The sequence below is a fragment of the Rhinatrema bivittatum genome, chromosome 5 (genome assembly GCF_901001135.1).
Source record: "Rhinatrema bivittatum chromosome 5, aRhiBiv1.1, whole genome shotgun sequence".
NCBI classification, from domain to species: domain Eukaryota; kingdom Metazoa; phylum Chordata; class Amphibia; order Gymnophiona; family Rhinatrematidae; genus Rhinatrema; species Rhinatrema bivittatum.
This window is the reverse complement of record NC_042619.1, coordinates 197488305-197515159: the sequence shown is the minus strand read 5'-3', so window position 1 is coordinate 197515159 and position 26855 is coordinate 197488305. Positions and strand designations below refer to the sequence as shown.

The 26855-nt window shown below is 42.6% G+C and overlaps 1 protein-coding gene across 9 annotated transcripts in view; it reads right to left on the bottom strand.

The window, feature by feature from the left end:
* RGN (regucalcin) overlaps positions 1-26855 on the bottom strand; it is a 121827-nt gene that overhangs the window by 17149 nt on the left and 77823 nt on the right. For 8 of the 9 annotated variants that reach the window (XR_003856979.1, XR_003856978.1, XR_003856980.1 and 5 more), the window contains 3 exons: positions 22743-22874; positions 10995-11149; positions 1600-1746 (listed from right to left, as the gene is read on the bottom strand). Coding sequence is in view for 1 of the 9 variants with exons in the window: in XM_029603065.1 (XP_029458925.1) it covers positions 10995-11149; positions 22743-22874 (287 nt within the window). In the remaining 8 variants the exon portion in view is untranslated. The remainder of the gene's footprint in view (positions 1-1599; positions 1747-10994; positions 11150-22742; positions 22875-26855) is intronic. The other variant, XM_029603065.1, reaches the window with a different exon arrangement.

Genomic DNA, 26855 nt, shown 5'->3' with positions numbered 1-26855 from the left:
TGTGACAAGGTGATAGCTAAAGCCAGAAGAATGCTGTGCTCCATAGAGAGAGGAATAACTAGTAAGAAAAGGGAGGTGATGGTCCTCTTGTATAGGTCCTTGTGAAGGCCTCACCTAGAGTACTGTGTTCAGTTCTGGAGACCGTATCTCAAAAGGAACAGACAGAATGGAGCTGGTCCAGAGAAGGGTACCAAAATGGTGGGTGGTCTCCATGAAATGATTTATGAGGAAAGGTGGAAGGACCTAAATATGTATACCCTGGAGGCGAGGAGGTGCAGGGGAGTTATGATACACATCTTCAGATACCTGAAAGGTTTTAATGATGTACAATCAATAAACCTTTTTCCACTGGAAAGAAATCAGTAGAACTAGGGGTCACGAAATGAAACTACAGGGAGGATGACTCAGAACCAGCGTCAGGAAATATGTCTTCATGGAGAGGATGGTGGTGGATGCCTGGAATGCCCTTCCAGAGGTGAAGACAAAAACAGTGAAAGATTTCAAAGGGGCATGGGATAAACACTGTGAATCCCTAAAGGCTGGAGGATGTAAATGAAGAAATGAGAGCATGGGGGTAACTTGTTGGTGTGATGGTTACTACCCTTAACCAATAAGCCTTCATACTGTCGATACAACTCCATCATTGTTCTCTGCTTCAACGGCAGGGGGAAAAGAGGAAAGGGGAATTAGATTCCGACAGCAACCAACAAGGACACTGAATTTTGCAGTCTGGGAAAATAAATAAGCATAGGGGTAACTTGCTGATGTGGCTGTTACTATCCTTAACCAATAAGCCTGAAACTCTTGATGCAACTCCAACATTGCTCTCTGCTTCAACAGCAAGAGGTGACGGGGAATTGGATTCAAACAGCAACCAACAAGGGCCCTGACTTTGATGGTCTGGGAAACTGATAAGTATGGGGGTGACTTGTATGATGAGGCAGAAACTACGATAAGTTTGCTGGGCAGACTAGATGGACCGTTGGTCCTTTTCTGCCATCATTTCTATATTTCTATATGTTTTTTAAATGAAATTAACTTTGCAAGTATGAAGAGATAAGGCTGCACTACCTTTCAGTTTGCAGTTTCCTTAATCTATCTTGTTTTAATTGGTCTTAACCTCTCCTGCTATCTCTTACTTGTGTTTAGAAGGGTTGCTAACAAAGCAGATGTGTATTCTTTTGTATATATTAACTAACACCTTATTTGCCCATGAAAGTTTGCATTATAGTTAATTGTGCAGCTGTAATATGCATTAATGTTGAGGTCAGCAGAGAAGTCTCAACCCATAGAACTATGGCCTAGAAACATCAAAATGCTATAAATAAAGCAGAAATATGGAATAATCACACGACTTAAAAAGGAAAACAAATTACACTGTATTCAACATGGGAGTCTATCCAGCAAGTCTTTAAAGACAAACACTGAACTCCTGAGGCTGGATCTGCATGAAGGAGATCTACCAAGATGGATAAACCAATTAGGTGAAGCTCTTCAGGAAGTATATCCACTTGCAGCACAAGGAATTTCATCACTAAGTAAAGGTGTGAGTACTAACCTATCTGGAACTCTGGGAAGAATAATAGGTATTCTATTTACCTTAAACCAATAATATTTGTTATTGGAATTTTAATCTTCTTTGCTATTCTTTTAAAGTTTGTAATATGGCTGCCTCGAACAACTCAGAGCAACAAGGACTTGCATTCCATGAACACAGCAGAATGATGTAAATCCATGGTCCTTTAGCTGTTTTATGGGACATGAAAAATAAAGTAAGGATCATTTAGTTACTTCCCATGGTATGCTTGCTTCATATCCACGTACTACAATTTTAGCAATCAAAAAAGCAGCTGAAGTAGAAATTGAACATGAAAAAATATCTCAAAAAGGTCCAATATACAGCATAACATATATTTGTAAGACTGCAGGATGCAATTATAAGTCTAAAAACTTAAATACTGTGTCTTAACATAGTATGTATGGCTTATTTCTCCTAGAGTCCAAATATGCCATGATTTACAGCTGGCAGAACCTAAATAAACAGTATGAGCATAATCATGATTATTTTCTATCTAGTATTCTCCACTCTACGAGAACAACCAGGGTCAAATTTGCCAAAGTCCTTCAGGTGGACAGGAACCATTCCTGGCCAATTCTACTACAGCAGAACTGGATTCCTCATTAAAGTGGGAGATATTGTCGACAGACATGAAAGAGACTTGTCTTGGTAACAGACAACTACATTGATGACCTATTTGAAAAAATCCTCACACAGCTCGGCCTCTATTCTTCCTACAGCCTCATGGATGGACTCGATAGTGATCAATTTTATGAAAAGGGGAATTCAAATAATGATGTATAGTAAAGATTTATTTTTAGATCATTGTACAGCACCCTGCTATGACCTATATGCAGGTGGGAATATTTTCTCTGATGACAAATTCACTCTTATTGAAGTATGGATCATAGGAAATGACCATCCACCTTTATTGATAGATAAGAAAAAATTTAGGAGTAGATTTCCTTAGTTTTCAGGTTCTCTTGGGGATTATGGTATTAATGAAGTGGTGTACAGACAGTTGTAATTGGTTAGTAATCCTAGTTATCCTACTTGTGGAGAAGATATTTTATTTCGTGAGGAATTATATCTTGATTTAGAGGGAGAAGACCCCTTGAAACTTCCTTTCGAGTCAAAGGTGAAAGCTACATAAGTTTATATAATTAAACTGAATGATAAACTGAAATCTAAGCAATCAAGAAGGGTAACTCAACCACCTTATGAAAAACGGACTCCTAACTGTAGTCCTAACTGGTTCCAGCTCAGAGGAAACAAATCAAGAGAGGTTCCTAAACAGGAAGCATATAAGTTCGAGAAAGGAGGTAAAACCTACACAGGCCTTGATAGATTTAAGTGATTCAGAGGCATCGGACTGCATGGAGGGGGTGTCATGGGTATCATGGGGGTCTCAAACGTTAATGTCAAGAAACCCTTTAAGAAAAGACCAATACCGCCCTTTAATTCACCTTTGATACAGAGTAGAGCAATGCAAAAATCAGTCTCTGATATGGGATTCCGTATGTGGCCTAGACATCCACAAAAGGACTATAAAAAGATAATTCAGTTTCTCACAAACACTTTGCCAGCAGGAACTGCTATAAACTTTCCCCAAGATTACACATGTTCAGCTAGAACTTTCCAAAAAAGATTGAAAACTTGGCTTTTCAAACAAGCCTTCCCAGACCACAACTGAATCACAACCATCTAGTCAAAGAATGTAGCCACTCCGGTTCTGTAAATAATTACTAATTTATGAGTTTAACCTTCTACTGTTTTTTCTCTTGTCCCAGTTCCAGTACCCCTGTTTCATTGTAACTGCAACTCCTCTGCACTAAATTCAGTTTTGTATTTTTTGCACACCTTGTTCGAATGTAAACCGGCATGATGTGATTTTTTCATGAATGCCGGTATATAAAAAAACCTAAATAAATAAATAAAGAGCTGGCAGGCATCTCAGACTGCAACTCAAAACAAAGTTCTTTGTGAGCCATTGATTTTTTTTGTCATTAAAGAAACAGGTTTTTTAAATAAATAAAAAAAATAGCTTATAGATCAGTACCTAATTATTAGAAGCTTTATATCGGCAATGTGGCAACAAGGTCTTATTGTCAGTGCTTAATAATATAACTGTAATGGAGCAATGTAGAAAGACTAGGCATACAGCCAAACATATTTGGATGATGATGATGTAAGTAGACTATATATGCCACCTTTATAAATTTGTAAACAGACTCTATAAGCCACTGTGTATACATTTCTGAGAAGTGAGTCCATAAGACTACAAATCTATAAACAATTAGAAACATATAAATATAATGTGAATTGTGAGCATGGGACTGCTGTCTTATATCTGCTGCATCAGGGAATAACAGTCTTGGAGACCTGCATTAATCTGTATGGGTAAGAATAACCAATTTTTTCTTTCTGTATCCATTTTAGAAAAGATGAGCATTTGCTCATATATAATAAGCATATTCTTTTCTGGATATTTTTTTCATCTGATTATTGAGTTGCTCTGTCTTTATAAAAAATTATTGTTCTCACACTAGTACATTTTCTCTTAGGAGCATAATGTGTGACATGTGGTCCTGCAGAGAGAGAGAGAGAGAGCTATAAATGTAGTCCTTATTTATTTATTTATTTATTTAACAGTTTTATATACCGAAATTCTTGTAAGGGTTTACAAATCAGTTCGGTTTACATTGAACAGAAACAGTGCTTCAGTAAATGAAAGCAATTACATTGAACATTGACAGAGCTTCAAATGTGAAACAATTACAAAGAACTAAAATAAAATATCTTATTAACCAAAAACAAGCAGAATAACATTTAACATTTGTACAGAAAACAATGTCTCAAAGAGCGTAAATATAATACATATGTGATCGCAGAGGCTTAGGTCTTGGACTTATTAAAGATTCCCTCCTTCAATCTATTCTGCTATTCTCCTGAAAGGGGGAGGAGTTAGCAATCTGTCATGATCTGCTCCTCCAGAAGGGAGGAGTTAGCTATCTGTAGTGCTTACCCACCAGGAAGGCGGAGTTACTAATCTTGTTAGCGAACTGCTGTTAGATGCTCCTGTAAGAAGGAAGGTAGCAATCTCTGATGGATCAACTCCCCAAGGAAGAGGAGTTGGCATTCTGTTCAATGATACTTTTCTGAGGAGAGGAGCTAACAATAGATATATTGTACTTCGCTATTGAGATAGCAATCTATCATGCCTCCGCTACGGAGTAGCAATCTGTTATATATAGGTTGCTGGCAAGTCCCAAAGAGAGAGAAGGTAGCTATCTATATAATACTTCCGTAAGCGGTGGTAGTGGTCGGTAGTGGTTGGCTCCCACAGAGGGATAGTAGTGTAAGGAATGACCACTTAGAGGAAATGGTGAATCCCTGGGCCAATGGTAGATGACAGCGCCCCCAGGAGGAGATCCTGAGAGGAACCACCGGCTAGGCTAGAATATGAAATAAACACAAATAGTTCTTTATTAAGCTGGAAGCTGGACCACTAGGGGTGGCAGTAGTGAGTCAATGTGTTCGGCAAGACTGAAGTCCTTCTGATACTGGAATATAATCTCTGGTTCGCTGAGCTGTAGAGAGAGACTAGAAGTAGTGAGTAGACAGGGTATACTGGATACAAGATGGTACACTCACAATAGTAGATGTCTGCAATGGTCTCTATGCCACAGAGGGTCTTCAGTATATTCAGGACAGGAGCCATAGGCGAGCACTGGTTCCTATAAACAGTCTGAATAAGAACTCGCAATAGCTGTATATGAAAAGGCTTCTAGAGTAGAAGAGAGTCTGTAAAGGATTCTAGGAACATGGGCCCTCATGGAGCGAGTACCGGTTCATATTTGCAATCTTGCCAATATAACTCTTGATCTCCGTTACCTGCGATAACGTCTTGGACGGGAGGGATTCTTCAGAGCTATAGGAATGTAGGACCTCGTGGAGTAAGTACTGATTCCTATCTACAATAGAACTCACTGTGTTCACGTCTGCGATCGCTTCCAGGCAATGAGGAGTCTTCCGAGTATGCAGGGATGTAGGCCCTCAAGGAGCGAGTACCGGATCCCGTCTTGGCAATCTGAAATCAAGAAGAGAGAGCGGAGCCCCCATGGAGCGGGTACTCCTGGTAAGTTTGAAAAGGCCGAGCAGTGGAGAAGGATTCCCCTAGCTGACTCGGATCGTTGTTGCAAGTAACGTGGACTGCCGAAGCAAGTCCTGTTGGAGTTCCTTGCTAACTCGTTAAAGGTTAGCAAACAAAGACTTTTTAAAGTGGAAATGGATGACGTCACTTTGAGGGGACGCCCCCGAGGTTCGCGCCCTTGCTGGTACAAAGTCTGGCGCACGCGCGCCCTTACGTCATCAGGAACATGGCAGATCCATAGCGTAAAGCCAGCTCGGGGACACCGGGACCAAGAGGTAGGGAGAAGCCGTGGCTGCATCTGTCCATCAGAGCCGAAGGGAGTCGCTCCCAAGGTAGAGAGGGTGGAGTGAGGGGCGAGAAGAAGCACGGACACAACAACTTGACAGAATATGAACCCAAGACACCCTTACATCAGGAGACTCGGGCCTTAGGTGCTTCATTCTTGCTGAGATACTCATGAATATGTATTTTTAAGTTTAACAATGATTACTTTGTTTTCTTTATGCCAGAGCAGTTGAAATATTTCATTGATTCAAAGAAATTGCTGTTAACATCTGATCCCTCTAATGTGGTATCCAATTAGATGGCAGTTAAGGATAATTCAGGTCATGCTATTGTGGTTTCTTTTAGTTGATTTCCTTTTTCTCTCCTATATTTCTGTATCCTTCCCCTCTTTGCATTGTGGGACAATGAAATAGATATTAATTTTCCTTTATTTGTTATGTTTTGCTGTGATGTTTTCTTTTTCTATCACGTTTCTGTACAAAATGAATACTTTATTGATTATATTGAAAATTAATAAATATAAAGTTAATAAAAAAGAATTATTTGCTTTGGTCTTTACTGAGGAAGATATAAGATACCTATGCCAGAAGTAATATTTAAAATTGATGATTAAAAAGAATTGATACAAATCTCAGTGAACCTGGAAGATGTACTAAGACAAACTGACAAACTAAAGAGTAGCAAATCATCTGGACCAGATGGTATATATCCCATAATGCTGAAAGAATTGAAAAATGAAATTGTATGCTGTTAGTAATCTGTAAAATATCATTAAATTCAGCTACAGTACTTGAAGATTGGAGAGTGGCCAATGTAATACCAGTTTTTAAAAAGGGTTCCAGGGGTGATCCAGAAAACTACAGATTGGTGAGCCTGTCTGTGCAGGAAAAAGTGGTTGAAACTATTCTAAACAAAGATACTGAACATATAGATAGCATAATTTTATGGGACAAAGCCAACATGGATTGAGCCAAGGGAAATCTTGCTTCACCAATTTTTACATTTTTGAAGGTGTGATTAAACATATGATAAAAGTGAGCCAGTTGATATAGTGTATCTGGATTTTCAGAAAGTGATTGAAGTACCTCATGAGAGTCTGATAGTAGATAATATGTTGAAATGCTCTGCTCAGAGTGTGGTAGCAGCCAAGAAAGCAAACAGAATGCTAGGAATTATTAGGAAAGGAATGGAGAATAAAGCAGAGAATATTATAATGCTTAAGTATCGCTCTATGGTGTGACCATACCTTGAGTAATATGTACAGTTCTTCTCGTCACCCCATCTCAAAGATGACGTAGTGGAATTAGAAAAGGAACAGAGAAGGGTGACCAAAATGTTAAAAGGGATGGAACAATTCTCCTAGAGGAAAGGCTAGAGAGGTGAGGGCTCTTTAGCTTGGAGAAGAGGCAGTTAAGAGGAGATATGACAGATGTCTATTAAATAATGAGTGGAATGGAATGGATAAACCTGGGCTTGTTGAAACTTTGATCTGACCCAGTATAGGAAATCTTATGTAAAACATTATTAGCCAGGTAAAGAAAGCTATTGCTGTCCCAGGGAGCAAAATAGGTCTACTTCATGTGATACAGATTGGCCATTGTTGGAGACAGGATGCTGGGCTTCATGGACCTTAGTCTGACCCAGTATGGCATTTCTTATGTTCTTTTTTGTAACAAGGCAGACAGCCAGGAAGGTGTGGAAAACATTAGGAAGGATCCAGCGAAAGTTGAAGAATGGTCTAGAGTCTGACAAGTAAGATTTAATTCTAAAAAATGCAGGCATGCATTTGGGCTGCAAAATATCAAAGGAATGGGCCAGTACAGGGCATAATATTCCTCTATGCATGAAGCAAGAGCAGGATCTGGGTGCGATATCTTATGATCTCACGATGGCCAAACAGGTGGAATAGGTGACGGCAAAAGCCAGAAAGATGCTTAAGTGCATTGGGAGAGGAATGGTCAGCAGAAAAAAGGAGGCAATATTGCTCCTGTATAAGTCTCAAGTGAGACTTCATTTGGAATACTGTGTATAATTCTGGAGATCAAACATTCAAAAGTTTATAAACAGGATGAAGTTGGTCCAGAGAGTGACTACGAAAAATGATCAGTAGCTTTCATTGTAATGCATCGGAGCCACATTGAAAGATCTAAAAAGGTATACCATAGAGCAGTGATTCCCAAACCTGTTCTGGAGGACTCTCAGCCAGTCAAGATTTTCAGGATATCCACAATGAATATGCATGAAATAAATCTGCATACACTGCCTCCACATGCACATTTTATATGTGCATGTGGCCATACGCATGTTTGTTACAGTATTTTATAATACATGCATATATATGCACACTTTATAAAATGTGTGCAATTCTACCTCACAACATATGCATGTACATAGGCTTATCATGAATACATGTAATGCATCAAAACTACATATATATCAATGATCGAATGTGCGTACTTTACCCATATATTTTGAATATATACATGAGTATATTTTATGGGTGGAAGTAAACTAGGACTTTCTTGCGCAAGTCCCGATTTACAGGTCTAAGTTGGCAAATTTTAAAAAAATGCATGCATGGGGGAAAAGTAACCAGTTTACCAATTAGTCCATCAGTTCACAGAGACCCTTCTGATTCTTCAGCCTGAGCTCCCCTCAAGTCCACCCTCCCTGTCAGTACTGCACAATAAACACGCTTAATATAACTTACACCAGATGTAAGTGAAAGCAGGTGTAAAAATATGCAAGTTTGAAAATGTACATGTATAAATATCTTTTAAAATAGCAACTTACATGCGTAATTGATAACCCCACCTTGTAACACCCCCAGACTGCCTGTTTTTGTACGTATATATGTGCGTGCGAAAGTAAACGTGTGCGTATTTGTGACGTTCATAAAATAAGGAATACATGAGCAGAGGCTACTTACATGCATGAATATGCTAAATTTTACATGCACAACATTTTTAAAATTCATCTTTAAGGAAGTATGAATGGAATGAAACAGCCTCCTATTGGAGGTGTGGAGAAGGGACAGTATTTGAATTCAAGAAAGCATGGGACAAGAACAGGGGACTGCTGAAGGAGTGGTAGGGATTTTAGAGTTGAGAAGTTGTGTGGATGGGCAGACTAGATAGGCTGTATGTTAGGAAAGTGGACCCTTGAGCAGAGACAAGGTTGTTGCTACCTCCAGGGGGCGGCAGTACTGAGGAGGAAGACCCAACAGGAGCTTCACCTATACCAGCCCTCTTTCCCCGCAGGTTGAGCCCTTGGGTACCAGGGCTGGCAGGACTTAGGAGCGGGTCTTCCTGATGTGGAACCATTAGGTGAAGAGAAGTGGCATCAGAGGGGTCCAGGTGTAGAGGCTGGTGGCGATCAAGCAGTGTAAAGTACCAGGCAAGGAGTCAGAACCGAGAAAGCAATCCAGGGGACGAGAAGCAAGGCAGGAATCGGAGGCAAGGAACAGGAACGCTGGAGCCGGGGATCAGGAACGAAGCAAGGCAGAGTCAGGAACCAGGAATCAGGAACACAGACAACACACTCTTCAGGAGAGCAGAGAGGCAGGGTTTAAATACCCATCTAGCCTGATGTCATCAGCCTGGGCCGCGAGGAACTTTCCCACCGCTGGCCCTTTAAATTCTGTGACTCGGCATGCGCGCCTAGGGGGACAATCACGAGGAGCTGGAGTCGGTGGCATTCAGGGCGCCTCAAGAGCAGGCCGCGGGCGGAGCTTGTGGCCGGGAGCGGCGGCCGAGCCGGGCCTCCGGCTGGTGCAGGTGAGGGGACCCAGTTGCGGGTCCGAGCAGACGGGGTTCCTAACACTGTATGGTCTTTTTCTGCCATTATGTTTCTGGGTTTCTAAGCTGAAGCTCATAATTTGATATAAAGAAATGATATAAAACTGTCTATATGTCAAATAAGTCAGGTGATTACATAACTCAATGTCAAAAGGTTCAGACTGAGCCAGTCCTGGTTTTATTCCATTGCACGGATGGAAACATAGTTCTGATTTCCCAAAGAAAAACATGACTGCATCTCTTTGAACAAGTAAAATCAGGAATAGTTTAGCCTTTTTTTTTTTTTTTTTTAATAGAACTAGAGTTATATTGTCACCCTATAAAAAAAACCCTGAGAAATTATGATTCAAAATATTGGGACAGGTACAGAAATCAGAGAGACAAACTGCACAGATCATTGGAGCCTTTTTCTTCTGTAAACTTGAGCTGGAATATATGCAGTAGAGATAAAGTAGAACAGGTACTTAGATTTTTACCAGGATTCATTTTTTGGATCAAAAATTACCAATCAAATACCATGATTAAAAAAAAAACACAGACTGAAATTGAATTTCCCATAACATATCACACATCCTGGTTTGATGGTGCAATCTTATGAAAGTTTTGTTCCAGTGCAAAAATCTTCTCGTTTACATTGCTCTGTACACCCACTGAAAATATAGGGGAATTTTCATTCATAAATATTGAACAAGTTTTACACTGCAATAAAACTGAAGTAACTTTTGATGGACTTGCCAGTAGTCCCCCCAATAAAAAAGAACAAATAACAAAATTTTAAACATATTAGGTTGGAAAATTGTAGAAATCATTGTTGTTAAAAGTTTGAGTCAGTTAATAATTTATTTAATTTATATTAAGCGTTTTTAGGCACTTCAAAAAAGATTACATTCAGGTACTGTAGGTTAAGTTGAAATGCTGTGGCAAATACAAGTGTAGAGATCCAAATAAAGATGGCATATATGCCATAAAAGCCCATTGGAGACTATTTCTCAGTAGGACATAAAGCACATTATTTACAAAACATTCCATTTTCTTCGAAGTGGGCTACTCACTAATGCACATTTTTCACATTAAAACATTACCATACTTTAGTGAATCAACGTTTTTGGAAAGATCAATGTACAGCTACAGTATGTAGATATAGAACTCTAAGTGAAATATCTCTTAGAGCTTGAAACACTGAAGAAAAAAACATAATCACCTTGAAAATACCTCCTGACTGAGGCTGCCTTGCTGTCCATTGGTCATCCATTCCATCACTAGCAGAAGTCACATACATTTCAGAATAATCCTTTCCCCCAAAACAACATGAGGTTGTCTTATCCACAGGTAACTTCACAGTCTGAATATTCTTTCCTGGAAAATAATTTTACCATTTTCAGTTAAAAAATATCCATAACAGTCACTACAGGAATATGTTCCAAAAAGTGCAATACCACACTCCCCCCCCCCCCCCCCCCCCCAAAAAACATATCCAACACAAGTGAAAGCCACAATGAAATGAGCATAACATAATGCACTGCTTTCCAAAGTGCTATTGAGAAGAAGTAGAGGTATCCTATGAGATAACTCAGATAGGAACAGGCACCAGAAACATAGAAAACCAAACTTAAAAGTGAATTTTCAAAAGGCTTACACACCTAAAACGAGCCAGATAGGGATGTATATGGCCTGAATGTGGGCAATACATATTTTTAAAAGGGATCATTGTTGTAAACTGTGAGGTTTGGGTGGACCCTTGGACACTATGGCAGCTGACTACGCACACAGGGGGGGAAGTCCCGTGAGGGCCACAGGTCAGGCTTAGCTCAGGACACACAAAACACAGAGTTTGATCTTTTATTAGACTGTGTAAGGAAGCCACCAGAGGTGGCAGTAGTGAGCAGCTGGAATAGCCCGGCAGGGCTGGTATCCCTCAGGCGCTGGAACAGCGACTCCTCCGGTAGCAGTGCTGCAGTGGAAAGAACTGAGAGAATGAGTACAGTGGAGAATATACAAGACCCCAGTATGGAGATCCCCAGGGTAGGGAGAGCAGACCCTTGAGGAGCGAGTATCTGAACCCTGAGAGCTGGGAGGCTTGCAGATGATGTACTCACGCAGCGGTTCCACGGAGATGCCACTGGGGCTGGAATGGAGGCAGGCCCTCGAGGAGCGAGTGCCTGGTTCCAGGGAACAGCTCTGAGGTGAAGATGGTAGTACTCACTGATGTTGAAGATTGGCGAATCCTTCCAGGTAGAAGAGAAGGTGGGAGTAGGCAGCGAGTCAGGGAACATGGGCCCTCGAGGAGCGAGTACCGGTTTCCCGATAGCAACCTGGAAAGCAAGTGAGGCCCCCGAGGAGCGGGTACCCCGTTAGCGTTAGAGAGTCCATTAGAGATTGGAGAGGCAGAGTAGCTGGGTACACAGAGCGAATCCCATCCGTAGGATTCCCGTCCATACAGCAATATTAATTCTTACTACTTTGGACCCTTGGCCTGTATTTCAGAAATATAGAGATGCTGGACATCTGACAAACTGCAATACGTGACAGACTTATCTCCTGTGCCAAGTACATTGTTTGCTATGTTAAAGAATGATATCTTCTCTCCGCAATTAAAGAAGAGACAAGGCAATGGGCAATGCAGGCCTGCATGTGCGTACATGAGGAGAGACAGACTTTGCTTCAGCAAAGTTCAGAAGTACCTGGCAACACAGCCTCCAATCCCGAGAGGAGCCCTTACCAGATTCAAGTCAACTCTCAGGTCAGCTGCCACACAGCAGAAGGTTGGCCCTTTGGTTGGGGTTGGGGGGGGGGGGGGGGGCAAGCAATTGAAGTGAAGAAAGAAGAATCAATCAGAATTTGACTCATGTGCCTGTTTACATAGGCATGAAGCCATTGAATATGCATATGCTAGTTCATAAAATCAGCTTGGAAGAGGGGCTTGGCTAAGAAGATCCCATCCACAGCAGCAAGTAGCCATAGGAGTCATCGCTTCCAGCCCCACCCTGCAACTAAGCTGACCAACGAGATCCAGTGTCCTGGAGTACTGCATGCAAGAGCGCCTTAAACCCTGCTAAGTGAGTCAGAGTTGTACTGCCCTGGTTCTTCTCAAAGAACTAGGGGGATGATGAAATATTTGTGTGCAGAAAGCGGGCGTCCCTAGCACCTCCTTGATAACGGGAGCCTGAGAGTGTTGGCCATCCGCCGGTTAGGAAAACCAATGCCGAATTTATCAGCGTCGGTTTCCCTAAATGGCGCACAGCCAGGGGTTCAGGAAACAGATGCTTGTCGATTGAGCGTCCGTTTCCTGCACCCGACTGCTGGTGCTTTTTTTTAAATGGTTTATGAAAGATTTTTCTTCCTACTTAATATCTTTGCAATATTAAGTAGGAGGCTGTACAGAAAAGCAGTTTTTTCTGCTTTTCTGTACTAGTTTTAGGAGCATTCAGCAATTAAGGCCTGCATTGGGAGTGAATAGTTAATAGCCTCATTAACATGCATTTGCTTGTCATGAGCACTGTTAGTTTCACTCTGGGTTGGAAGCGTTGTAGAGGCATAAGGGGATTAGTTAGCGCCTATACAACCCGTGTCCAACGGTGGGTTATACAGTGCATTCGGCTGAGCGCACTATATTGCATCGGCCCCTATGTGAGTCCTTTGCCCTTACTCCGGGTGCAGAGACCCACAGTGTGTTTCCTTGCAACAGAAACAGCATTTGAAACTTCCAGCTTCTCCCACACGTAAGGGACCACGAATCTAAAAGTAGTGAAACTGAGGGAATTCAATTCCTGGGTTATGTCGAAGGGCTATGATTTATAAGCAAGTTCCAGTTATAGAGGTGTGTTATGATTCTTCTGATTTATTCATACCTACCAAACTAATCACCATAAGTGCTAAATATGAATTATAAGTTTCTAAGATAGCGAAGTTGTTAGAGTTTGTTCTGCTAACCTAATGCCTTACAATAAATCTCTATTCTGAGTCAAATGAGTGTGCATTCCAGAGCTGATCAGATTGCATATAAAGGTAAAATAAATGTTAATTTATGTAGCACTGTCATTCCCCATAGGGAGGGGGGAAGAGGGCAGTTTTCAGGTTGCGGCTTACACTTAAAAATCCTTACATTAAGTGGAGGTTCCAGCGCGATAGCCATTAGGCCAGGGGTCGGGAACCTTTTTGGCTGAGAGAGTCATGAACGCCACATATTTTAAAATGTAATTCCATGAGAGCCATACTAACTACAACCCCCCACCCTCCTGACCCCCCCAAGACCTACCAAATTAATTTACTACAACCCCCCTACTCTCCTGATGCCCCCAAGACCTGCCAAATTAATTTACTACAACCCCCCATCCTCCTGACCCCCCCCAAGACCTGCTAAAAGTCCCTGGTGTCCAGCGGAGGTCCAGGGCTCGCAGACAAATCTTTAATAAAAAAGTATAAATCTAACAAAAACCCCCACCCTCCTGACGCCCCCCAAGACCTCCAAAATTAATTTACTACAACCCCCCACCCTCCTGACCCCTCCAAGACCTGCCAAAAGTCCCTGGTGGTCCAGCGGGAGTCCAGGAGCGGTCCGGGAGCGATCTCCTGGACTTGGGCTGTCGGCTGCCAGTAGTCAAAATGGCGCCGACGGCCCTTTGCCCTCACTATGTCACTGGGGTCGACCAATGGTGGCGGTAGCCCCTGTGACATAGTAAGGGCAAAGGGCCATCGACGCCATTTTGATTACTGGCAGCCGACGGCCCTTTGCCCTTACTATGTCACAGGGGCTACCGCCGCCATTGGTCGACCCCAGTGACATAGTGAGGGTAAAGGGCCGTCGGCGCCATTTTGACTACTGGCAGCCGACAGCCCAAGTCCAGGAGATCGCTCCCGGACCCCCACTGGACCACCAGGGACTTTTGGCAGGTCTTGGAGAGGTCAGGAGGGTGGGGGGTTGTAGTAAATTAATTTTGGAGGTCTTGGGGGGCGTCAGGAGGGTGGGGGATTTTGTTAGATTTTTACTTTTTTATTAAAGATTTGTCTGCGAGCCAGACGCAGCCATCAAAAGAGCCATAGGTTCCCGACCCCTGTGTTAGACAATGTAACAGTACCTTTAATGGCCCCATCTGGCCTATCTTGAAAAAGAAACAAATATTCACTGACCATAGACTACAAGAAACTGAATAAAATTGTGCCCTTGTCCAGGTGGCCCATGGCCCACCTGGATCAGAATCTGACCAGAATTCAGAAGGCCAAGTATTTTAACAGCCTCGACTTAGCATCTGGGTTCTGGATTGTTCCTGTAGATCCTAAAGACCAACATAAACTGGCTTTCTCCTTCAAGAAAAAGCAATATATATGGAATAGGACACCAGCTAACACCAACATTTATCTACCCGATTCAGATGCTAGGTGTACCTTAGTGTATGTGGACAATATCCAAATTCATTTTCAGGAGTACCAAAGAGAGATTTATCATGTTTTGGCACAGTTACATAACATAAGAAATAAGAATTGCCATACTGGGTCAGACCAAGAGTCCATCAAGCCCAGTATCCTGTTTCCAACAGTAGTCAATCCAAGTCACAAGAACCTGGCAAGTACCCAAACATTAAATAAATCTCAAGCTACTACTGCTTATTAATTAATAGCAGTTTATGGATTTTTCCTCTAGGAACTTATCTAAACCTTTGTTAAATCCAGTTACTCTAACTGCTGTAACCACATCCTCTGGCAATGAATTCCAGATGGCTGGAACTAAACAGAGGTGGAAAAGAAATACTCTGAGTGTGAGAAATCCCTGCTGATCAAAGTATGGGCTCTTCAATACTTCAGCAGTTATGTAGAAAGAGAAAAACTAATAGTGGAGATGCGTCACCAGTCTATCAACCTTTTAGCCAGTGACCGCCTCAAAGCCGGTCAGGTCTCTAGCAGCATAATCGTAACCTGGCCACTCGCTCTTCAAAGCTGGTCGCTTGAAGTGTGATATGCTGCAGGTCATAAAAGTATTGAGGCTCAGAATTTAACTGATTTACACGATTGTGCTGCTGAGAGACAACAAGATTTGATGTCGGAACTTGAAACTGACACCATCAAACCCCACCATCATCATTCCTATAATGAGGAAATCTGCAAAAGTTTCTCTTATGCTGATGGATGTGCATGCAGCAGAGAAATAGATCATGAGCTAGTCTCAGGCGTGAGTATAGTTTGGAAGAAGAATCACCCCTGTGATCTTCTTATCTATGCCCTGGGAGCCAAATCGAATCAGAATGCAGAGCTTGCTGCTGCACTGATAGTTGTGCAAACTGCTGTACGGCATTGTTTGCCAGCCATCATAATCTGCACAGATTCTGATTATGTCAGACATAACTTCACGACCCACTTCCCTAACTGGAAGGTGAATCAAGTGCTGAACTCTAAAAAGAAATCTGTCAAACAAAGAGTTGATTCTAGCATTAGGTCAGTTAGTACAAGCAAAACAAATAACAGTCTCCTGAAAAAGGTAAAAGGTCACTCTAAGGTTAAAGGTACTGACAAGGTCGGAAATGACCTTGCTGACCAACTCGCGAAGGAAGGTGCCACATCAGATAGGCTCTGGCGAATGGAGGAACGCCCTTCAGTATAAGTTAAAGCAGTAACTAGACACCAGGCAAAGCCAGCTGCTAGCCCCACTCTTCAGTGGTGTAGCAAAATGCCAGCCTTCGATCTAGTTAATACCTAGAAAAGAGACCCTACTCTGGGGAATTTCTATGCCTTTATTCAGGCATATCACAACACAGAAGCATATTGTCAGGAAGATGAGGAGTTACAGTTTCTCTATGCATCCAGGAATCAATTTCAGATAGCAAAGAATTTGTTAATATGGACAAGTAAGAACGGAATCACACAGTGGGTAGTCCCTCAAACCTATAGGGGCATAATGCTTCATCAGGCACATGATGAGTCATCTCAGAGCTATTCGTCAGGTTACAGGGAGCCAAGATATTCTCCAAGCTTGACCTCAAAGGAGCGTATAATTTAGTTCGCATCTGCTCTGGCGATGAATGGAAAACGGTTTTTAAAACCCGGGATGGCACTTTGAATACCTGGTGATGCCCTTCGGCTTGTGCAATGCCCTGGCTGTCTTCCAAAACATGATGAACGATATTCTGCATGATCTACTCTACCAATGTGTCGTTGTCTTCTTAGATGACATCTTGATATTTTCCCAGAATCTGCAGTCCCATCAGGAAGATGTCAAAAGAGTTCTGCAGAGACTTCGCGATAACCGCTTGAATGCCAAGTTGACTAAATGCGAATTCTACATGGAATCCGTGCCCTTCTTAGTGTACATTGTCTCAAACAAAGGTTTCCAGATGGACCCTCAGAAGCTTGAGAGTATTAAAAAATGGACACAACCCACTGGCCTAAAAGCTCTAAGACCATTTTTGGGATTTACCAACTGCTACTTCATCAAAGATTACTCTTCATTGACTGTTCCATTCACAGTGATGACTAAGAAGGGAGCCAACATTGCCACTTGGTCTACGGAAGCTGTGACAGCATTTCAGAAGTTAATATTTTTGGAGAGGCTGACCATTTGTTGCATCCGTTGGTCTCAGACGGCTTCGACCTTTGTGCCTCACTTTTCTTCCTTCTCAAGCAAACCTTGTCTCCGCCATCCGGACCCTACAAGACCCTTCATTGTGGAAGTCGATGCCTCGGATGTAGGCGTGGGGGCCGTGCTAAGCCAGACCAGTGATTCTAAGATCTTGCACCCCTGTTCTTTCTTTTCCCGATGCTTTTCGCCAGTGGAGAAGAACTACGACTACTGGCAATAAAAATGGCATTTGAAGAATGGCGCCCCTGGCTTGAAGGTGCACAACATCAGATCACTGTTTACACTGATCACAAAAATCTGGAGTACCAACGTCACACGCTCAACGCCTTAACCATAGACAGGCGAGGTAGTCCCTGTTCTTCAACAGATTTGACTTTGTGCTGAAATATCGCCCTGGTGATGAGAATGTCAGAGCAGACGCATTATCTCACTCTTTTCTCTCTGAAGACGTACCTGATGAACCCCAGCATATCATAGACCCAAACAGTGTTATTCTGACAGCTATACATTTGGAACCCCCGGGCAAGACCATTGTACCCTGCAATCTAAGAAAGAAATTGCTAGCATGGGCTCACGATTTGAAACTGGCCGGACATCCTGGTCAACGAAGGACATTGACTAAGCTACAAAAGTACTATTGGTGGCCCACCATGAAGGAAGACACTCTTGCATACATAGCTTCCTGTTCCAATTGTGCCAGACAGAAACCTCCGCCCGGATGTCCTTGGGGTATGCCTCAACCCTTGCCAGTGCCAGACGAGCCCTAGACTCACACTATATCTACGCCGACGATGTGCAAATTCTCATCCCGATCACAGATTTCCTCCACAAAACCCTCATCTTCTGGAATAGTTGCCTACAGTCTACCAACCACCTTCTTTCCAACCTCAACTTAGTTCTCAACACCAACAAAATGGAGATCCTTCTCATCTCCCTGGATGACAATAACGGGCCAATCAACAATCCCCCCACATCTCAAAAATCTTTCTCCTCCCAAGTAAGAGACCTTGGAGTAATCCTGGACGACCATCTAAATCTAAAAAAATTTGTCAACACCACCACAAAGGAATGTTCTTCAAATTACAGGTCCTAAAAAAACTTAGACCCCTCCTCCACTTTCAGGACTACCGCACAGTGCTTCAATCCATCATTTTCTCAAAAATTGACTACTGCAACTCTCTCCTCCTTGGACTCCCAGCAAACACCATCCGACCCAGACAGTTGTTGCAGAACTCCGCGGCCAGGATTCTGACCAACTCCAACAAAAGAGAGTATATCACCCCCATCCTTAGGAACCTTCACTGGCTACCCATCAAATTCAGAATTCTCTACAAAGTCCTCACAATAATCCACAAAGCCATGCACAATCTAACCCCGCTAGAGCTAAACATCCCTTTTCGATCTCACACGTCCTCTAGACCTGTTAGAACAGCTTACAAAGGCACTCTGTATGCCCCGAAATGCACTCTTTCAACAGCTGGCCCCCCACAATGGAACACGCTTCCCTCTGACCTCCATCAAGAACCATGCCCGGTGACTTTCAAAAATAAGTTCAAAACGTGGCTATTCAGACAAGCTTTCCCTTAATGGACCACTGCTTGCACGCATGGATGAAACGCTCACACTCATAATAGGACAAATCGATTATATCGACTTTGAGTAGGACTTATCACCTGCTGGCAGGATAAGTCCTGTTCTTGGTCGCATTCTCCTGATGCCTTTGATGTAATTTTTCCTCTGCATCTTTTTTTCCATCCCATCTTTCCCTTCCCGTGACTCCTACCTTCCCAGAACCTGCATTCTCTTAACCGTCTGTTGTAACCCCCATTGTTAAATTACTCTTCCTTCCTTACCGGACCTTATTGCTTTCTGCTAGTCTCTCATTAAGAATCTACCGTCAAGAAATTCCCTTCCCTCCATCCCTCTCTTGATCTGCTGACCTACCCCATCCACTGAAATTCTCTGAACTCCCTGAAGGTGATGTCTGTTTGAGTTTAGGCTTCCATTCCAATGCAATGCTCGTTCTTTATTTTAATATTTAACCTTACACTTTTTAAATTTCTATGTCTACAGTTTGTTTTTAATTGCCTGGCTCCCAGTTTGATGCTACCCCTGCTCGATGTAAAACTTATTTATCCATTAACATGTTTCACTGTAAACCGATGTGATATGTATTTTTTACATGAATGTCGCTATATAAAAGTTCAAAATAAATAAATAAATTTTGTGGTGGCCTTGCCACTTTCTAGACATAACAATACCATCTGGGTTACAGTGGATTGATTTTCAAAGATGGCTCACTTCAGGCTCTCCCTGGCTTGCCTTCAGCCATAGAACTTGCTAAGCTATTCATCAGTCACATCTTTCGCCTACACGGCATGCCTAAACACATTGTTTCTGACAGAGGAGCTCAATTTACAGCCAAGTTCTGGAAAGCCTTGTGTAAGAAATTCGACATCACACTTGACTTCTCCTCTGCGTACCATCCTCAGTCGAATGGCCAAACTGAGAGAATGAACAGAACTCTCAAACAGTTCCTTCGTGCCTATGTTGGTTCACGACAGAATGACTGAGCTGAACTGTTGCCCTGGGCTGAATTTGCCATCAATTTGCATCCAGCATCATCTACTGGATCTACGGATGACAACTCTTACCACTCTTACCAGTTCCACTTTCTGTGTCATCCCTGGCAGCTCAATCTACTGCCAAAGATATACAGCAGCTCTGGAGAAAGACTAAAGAGATGCTCCAAAAAGCAAGACAAAGAGCAAAGAAAGGCTATGACGCTCACTGAAGCAAGGCTCCTGAATTCCAGTCGGGTGATAAAGTCTGGCTGTCTACCAAGCATCTGAGACTTAAGCTTCCATCTGCTCGATTTGCTCCACGCTTTGTCTGACCCTTTCCTATTCTCTGACTACTAGGCTCTCTCACCTATAGTCTGAAACTTCCTCCAGCTATGAAGATTCATAATGCATTCCATGTTTCGCTGCTGAAACCACTTGTTCTTAGCAAGTTTTCCCATCAAGACACCTGAACCTACTCCTGTTGAAGCAGAAGAAGACCGAGTACAAGGTTGATGCCGTCCTTAATGTAAGAAAGAGAGGCAGAGTTTGGGAATACCTCCTGTCATGGGAGGGATACGGGCCGGAAGAAAGATCTTGGGAACCATTGGCTAATATCATGGACAAAGAGATGCTTTGTCAATTTCATCGATTGCATCCTCAAAAACCAAGATCAAGTAGGGAGTCTGGAGGGGGCTCTTTGAATGGGGATACTGTTGCATCTGTCAGTCTCAGATGGCTTCGACCTCTGTGCCTCACCTTTCTTCCTTCTCTCTCCTCAAGCCTTGGGAAGATGGCTGCTGCCAAGTCTTCATGCCGCTCTCTCCGGCATCCCCGGAATGGGGAGGTCCAGGTGCAGAGGACGGCCCCCTGTGACGTTATCAGCAGGAGCCCTGGGACAACATAAAAGTAAGGGCCCTGCGGCGCGCAGTCAAAGCCGAGCGCCAAAGGGGTGCACCCCTAGTAAAAATATGGGAAGGAAAAGAAAATCTAAGACTTGGACTTCCTCTCCGGTTACCTCCTCATCAAGGAATTATGGATCTATGGACACCCATATAATACACATGGGTGAGACCTATTTAAGGGACGATATAGAAGGAAACTCCCAGCTTGGGGTATCCTTAAGTCCCAGGTCCACACAACCTCCCTTACAACCAACTACAGAACATACTGCTAATAAGTCTGATGTGGTTAATGTTTTGTAACATTATTAGATGTTTGGAGATTGTCAGCTAAAATTGATAATACATTTTTTAGATCAGCATCTCAGGTACATACTTTCTCAGTTGAAACTAGAGCAAAATTTGACGATCTAGAGTCTAGGATCAATAAGGTAGAGCTCTCTGTTGTTATGTTGAACCCACAAGTAAACACTTTACAGGCTACTAATATATCATTTATCAAAGATAATTTGATGCTTCATAATCAGATAGAATCCCTAGAAAATGAATTAAGGTAGTTTAATTTACGTTTATTAAATTTTACGATTTCTAGACTACTGTCACCTATTGAACTTTTCAAAAAGTATGTTGTTGAAATATTGTTATGGTTTGTTAGTGTGTGGACTCTGGGCAGAGGTGAGAGGTGTCACCGCCCACAGGGAGGAGCCCTGTGAGCCTCACTGTCGGGAGGTGTGGTCCCAGCAGTCTCAGAGTCAGCTGTGGAATAGAGTCTTTATTAGATAGATAGAAGAACACAGCCTGCGGAACAGGAGTACAGGAGAAGTGGTGATGTCAGAATAGAGGGGTATACCCAGAGGGAATACTTCAGAGAAGGAGATCCGCTAGTGGCCCGCAGGGTGGGGTACACCGAGGAAGTCTCTTCATAGTGATGACAGGTCATGACCTGCAGTGCAGGTACACCAAAGGAGTCTCTCAGTAGTGACGATATGGTAGTGACCTGTAGCACAGAAAATACCCAGGTAGTCTCTCTGTAGTGATGGTATGGTAGTGGCCTGCAGCGCAGGGTACACTGAGAGATTTCCCCACAGAGATGGTATGGTGGAGGTCCGAGGCACCGGAACAAGGAGAGAGTTGGAGCTGAAGTGATTGTGGCCTGCAGCGCAGGGTACACTGGAGTAGCTCCTACTAGAGAGAATACGGTAGTGGCCCGAGGAATGGGGTACACCTGAGAGGATCCCAAAAGAGTTGGTAGAGTAGATCCGTTGAGTTAGGTACTCACTGAAGGGTAGTTCCAGGAAGGGTCCAGAGGAACGGGACAGGCAGCAGTCCAAGGCAGAAGGCCCTCCGAGGAGCGTATAGCCAGAGATGAGGAAGGGCCCTCGAGGAGCGGGTACCCAAGGCATCTCACGCCGAATGCAGGAACAGGAAGTCCGTGAGCGAAAGTGGATTCAGCAATGAGGGAACTCCTTGCTAACTCGTCGATAGGCAGGGCCAGTCAGGTTAAGTACAGCAGAGCGAAGACGTCATCAGGAGGGGATGCCCCCGAGGTTTCCGCCATGACGTATACAAGACTGGCCCTTGCACGTGATTCCTGGGGCAAGATGGCAGTCAGCAGCACCCATGCTGTCCCGGGAATGCCAGGCAGGTCGGCAATCGCTGGCAGAGGTCGCCATTCTCCCCAATACAGACAAGGCAGCAAAGAAAGAGGTGAGCATTAGTGGTCGCAGCTGTCTGCGACCATCGGGCGTAACAAATATTACCCTTTGAATCTGAGAAAATTCCGGTTATATCCAAATTATATTATTTGCCTAAAAAAAAAGAACAATCCAATTACAAGAGGGGGGTGTAGAAAATGTCTATTTAGCTACTACACAGCATTTCGCATGTATAATGCAAATTCACCAGGCGGTGGTACGTACCAGTCTCAGGATCTATACGGATCACTCTTCCACCATTGTAACAGGCTACCCATAGTTTCCCTTCTGCATCTATGCACATTCCATCTGGGATACATTCTTCCTTTTCCAGTCTGTAAAGACTTCTGCGGTTTGCTGTAAAGATGAAACACTAGTTCAGTTCTGTGTCATGGACAAACCTGCTTACTATATTAATGGAACATGAATTAAGCTGATCTATTCACCGACAATGAATACCATCAATGATTACTCTTTTTAGATAATATTCTATTTAACCTTGTTCTTATGCGGTCACTGGCTACTCAGTGAAAACTAGGCTACAGATGCTGAATAAATTATTCCATTTGATGGTAACTATTTCATTTAGTATTTTAGAGGTTGATTCACAAAGACTAGAAGAAAACTGAATGTTATTTAAACCTGAACTAATAAGCAAGCTGTAAAAAACATATCTACCTGTGAAGAAGAAATTCAAAATTGTTTTATTCATAAAAGTTTGCTTGAATAAAATATTAACTTAGGATTTTTAGCTCACCTTTCCAAATAATGCTCAAGGCAGCTTATAGTAGAGATGTGTATCGTACCGGCAATTGTTTCCAGTTTCATTTTTGTAGAACCGCGTGAAATTTCATTTCCTGCGGTTCTGACAGTTTATTTTATTTTTTTGTGGCTGTCCCGATCTGAAACCCCACCCTCCCACCCCGATCCTTTAGATTTAATTATTTACAATCCCCCACCCTCCTGATCCCCAAAAAACTTGCCTAAAGTCCCTGGTCGTCCAGCGGGGGTCCCGGGAGTGATTTCCCACTCTCGGGCAATCGGCTACCAGTAAACAAAATGGTGCCAGTGGCCCTTTGCCCTTACCATGTGACAGTGGCTATTGGTACCATTAGCCGGCCCCTGTCACATGGTAGGAGCAATGGACGGCGTGGACCATCCATTGCTCCTACCATGTGACAGAGGCCAGCCAATGGCACCGATAGCCCCTGCCACATGGTAAGGGCAAAGGGCCATTGGTGCCATTTTGATTAGTGGCAGCCGACAGCCCGAGAGGGGGACATCACTCCCGGGACCCCCGCTGGGCGACCAGGGACTTTAGGCAAGTTTTGGGGGGGGTCAGGAGGGTGGGGGATTGTAAATAATTAGATCTGAAGGGTTGGGGTGGGTTTAGGTTTTTTTTTTCTGTGTGCCCTTTCTCCCCCCCCTAAAAGAATAAGAAAACCACACGAATTTCATGGGGTTTTCCTATCATTTTCGGGGACCCCCGATACATGACAAATTAGGAAATATCTTACGATATTTTAATTCGTCAAAAAAACGATGCACATCCCTAGCTTATAGCATTTTTAGAATTCAGATACAGTAAAAACTTATAATCTAATAAGGTAATTTTCAAAAGCATTTACATGCTTAAAACTGGGTTTTACACGTGAAACTGCACTTTACCTGTGTAAGTGGGCTTTTGAAAATTGCTACAATATATGCCATTGAATTAATAGGTTATTTACGTGTAAGAGCACTTTACGTGCGTAAACGGCTTTTGAAAAGTGCACGTAATACCTTTGAAAACAACTTCCTCTCGAGGAATTGAAGGATAAAGTGTGAAAGTGGGGGAAATGGGAACCTTGATTTTCATGGTTCTTTCACCACTGCTCTAAACACTGTCGCCCAAAAGATCTCAGTTGTGAACTGCTCACAAATATGATATGTATTTGTTTCTTCATGGCCTTATAACTAAAATATAACAGCTCTCTAGGGATCCCTAGAGAAAAATATTCTGAAATGTGTTGAGATTCCACTGGTTTGCCAGTTTGGACCTCTATTAGCTTGGTTTGAATTTGATGAAAATTTTGCATTTTCCTGAGACCCACTGGAAATATCTGATGGGTATGTTTTCAGTAACTCTGAGGAAAAAAATCCAAACCAGATCTTTCAATCTGAATACATTCTCTGAATTTCATTTATCTCCTTCGATTTTTTTTTTTCACAAATCCAGAAACAGAATGTGCCCCAACCATAGATATTTTTTTTTTTTTAAAGTTTGTTAAACTGATTCAGTGAATGTGTGGAATTCATTCATCAAACTGAGTGGCAAATTTAAAGAGATTAGCACCTATCAGTGACCACCTCAAGGAAGGTTTCCATTGGGCAGTCAAAAAAATTTGGGGTGGGGGGAAAGCAAAATCCCAACAGCCGATGCCGCCAAAGAAGGGAATGCTGTGCTGGAGCCACTGCTGGGGAAGGAGAGAGCCATGAGCAGGAGCTGCCACCAATAGGTAAGGTTGGGGAGGGGAGAGGTTCATGACCAAAAGGTCACCTAGGGCACCAAATACTGTTGGAAAGAAGGAGAACAGCTGCTAATGAAAACCTACTGGTACAGGAGGGCACTGAAGACTTAAAGGCCTCTCTTCCTCCCCAACCAGCAGGAGGATGTGAATCACTCAAGCAGATTTCCAGAGGGAAAACGGGTGCTAACCCTTCCCCCCCTACCAAAAAAAACAAAACAAAACACATGTGCTTTCAATTGTTATACTCCGACTTCAACTGAATATCATCGAAAGTCTTTACGCCTCAGCTGAATCACTGCTGTCTCTGTAAACTAAACCTGCTCATCAGTTATTGTCTTATGCAAGCATTCTCTCTTGCCCTGAATTCAAAACAGGGATTTGGACATAAGAACGTAAGAATTGACATGCTGGCTCAGACCAAGGTTCATCCAGCCCAGCATCCTGTCCCTGACAGTGGCCAATCTAGGTTGCAAGTACCTGGTAGATCCCTAATATAGATCTTATTACTGTTACTCCCAGGGATAGCAATGGCTTTCTTTAGTCTTCCCAATAGCTTTCTTCTGTAGTCTACCAGGAATCTGTTCAGTCCTCTTTTAAATCCCGCTATGCTAGTCACCTTGACCATATCTTCTGGCAACAGATTGCACTGCTTGATAGTGGGCTGTGTGAAAGAGTACTTTCACTAGGGGAGGTTGGAAAACTAATTTTAAGAAATTATGATTCATGAAAAAAAAAAAAAGTGCTACTTGTCCTATGCATAGGTTATAAACCATGAATTAACAGTGGGTCTGCAAGCAGATGTTAGTATATATTAGAACATGAGTCAAATTCTTGAAATATTTGAATCAATTTATGTAGAATTTAATCAGTAAAAATCAGTGGAAAAGGGTAAACAGTGGAGTGCCTCAGGGATCTGTATTTGGACCAGTGCTTTTCAATATATATATAAATGATCTGGAAAGGAATACGAGGAGTGAGGTTTTGCGGATGATACAAAATTATTCAGAGTAGTTAAATCACAAGCAGATTGTGATACATTACAGGAGGACCTTGGAAGACTGGAAGATTGGGCATCCAAATGGCAGATGAAATTTAATGTGGACAAGTGCAAGGTGTTGCATATAGGGAAAAATAACCCTTGCTGTAGTTACACGATGTTAGGTTCTATATTAGGAGCTACCACCCAGGAAAAAGATCTAGGCATCATAGTGGATAATACTTTAAAATCATCGGCTCAGTGTGCTGCAGCAGTCAAAAAACCAAACAGAATGTTAGGAATTATTAGGAAGGGAATGGTTAATAAAACGGAAAATGTCATAATGCCTCTATATCACTCCATGGTGAGACCACACCTTGAATACTGTGTACAATTCTGGTCGCCGCATCTGAAAAAAAGATATAGTTGCGATGGAGAAGGTACAGAGAAGGGCAACCAAAATGATAAAGGGGATGGAACAGCTCCCCTATGAGGAAAGGCTGAAGAGGTTAGGGCTGTTCAGCTTGGAAAAGAGACTGTTGAGGGGGGATATGATAGAAGTCTTTAAGATCATGAGAGGTCTTGAAAGAGTAGATGTGACTCAGTTATTTACACTTTCAAATAATAGAAGGACTAGGAGGCATTCCATGAAGTTAGCAAGTAGCACATTTAAGAATAATCGGAGAAAATTCTTTTTCACTCAACACACAATAAAGCTCTGGAATTTGTTGCCAGAGGATGTGGTTAGTGAAGTTAGTGTAACTGGGTTCAAAAAAGGTTTCGATAAGTTCTTGGAGGAGAAATCTATTAACGGCTATTAATCAAGTTTACTTAGGGAATAGCCACTGCTAT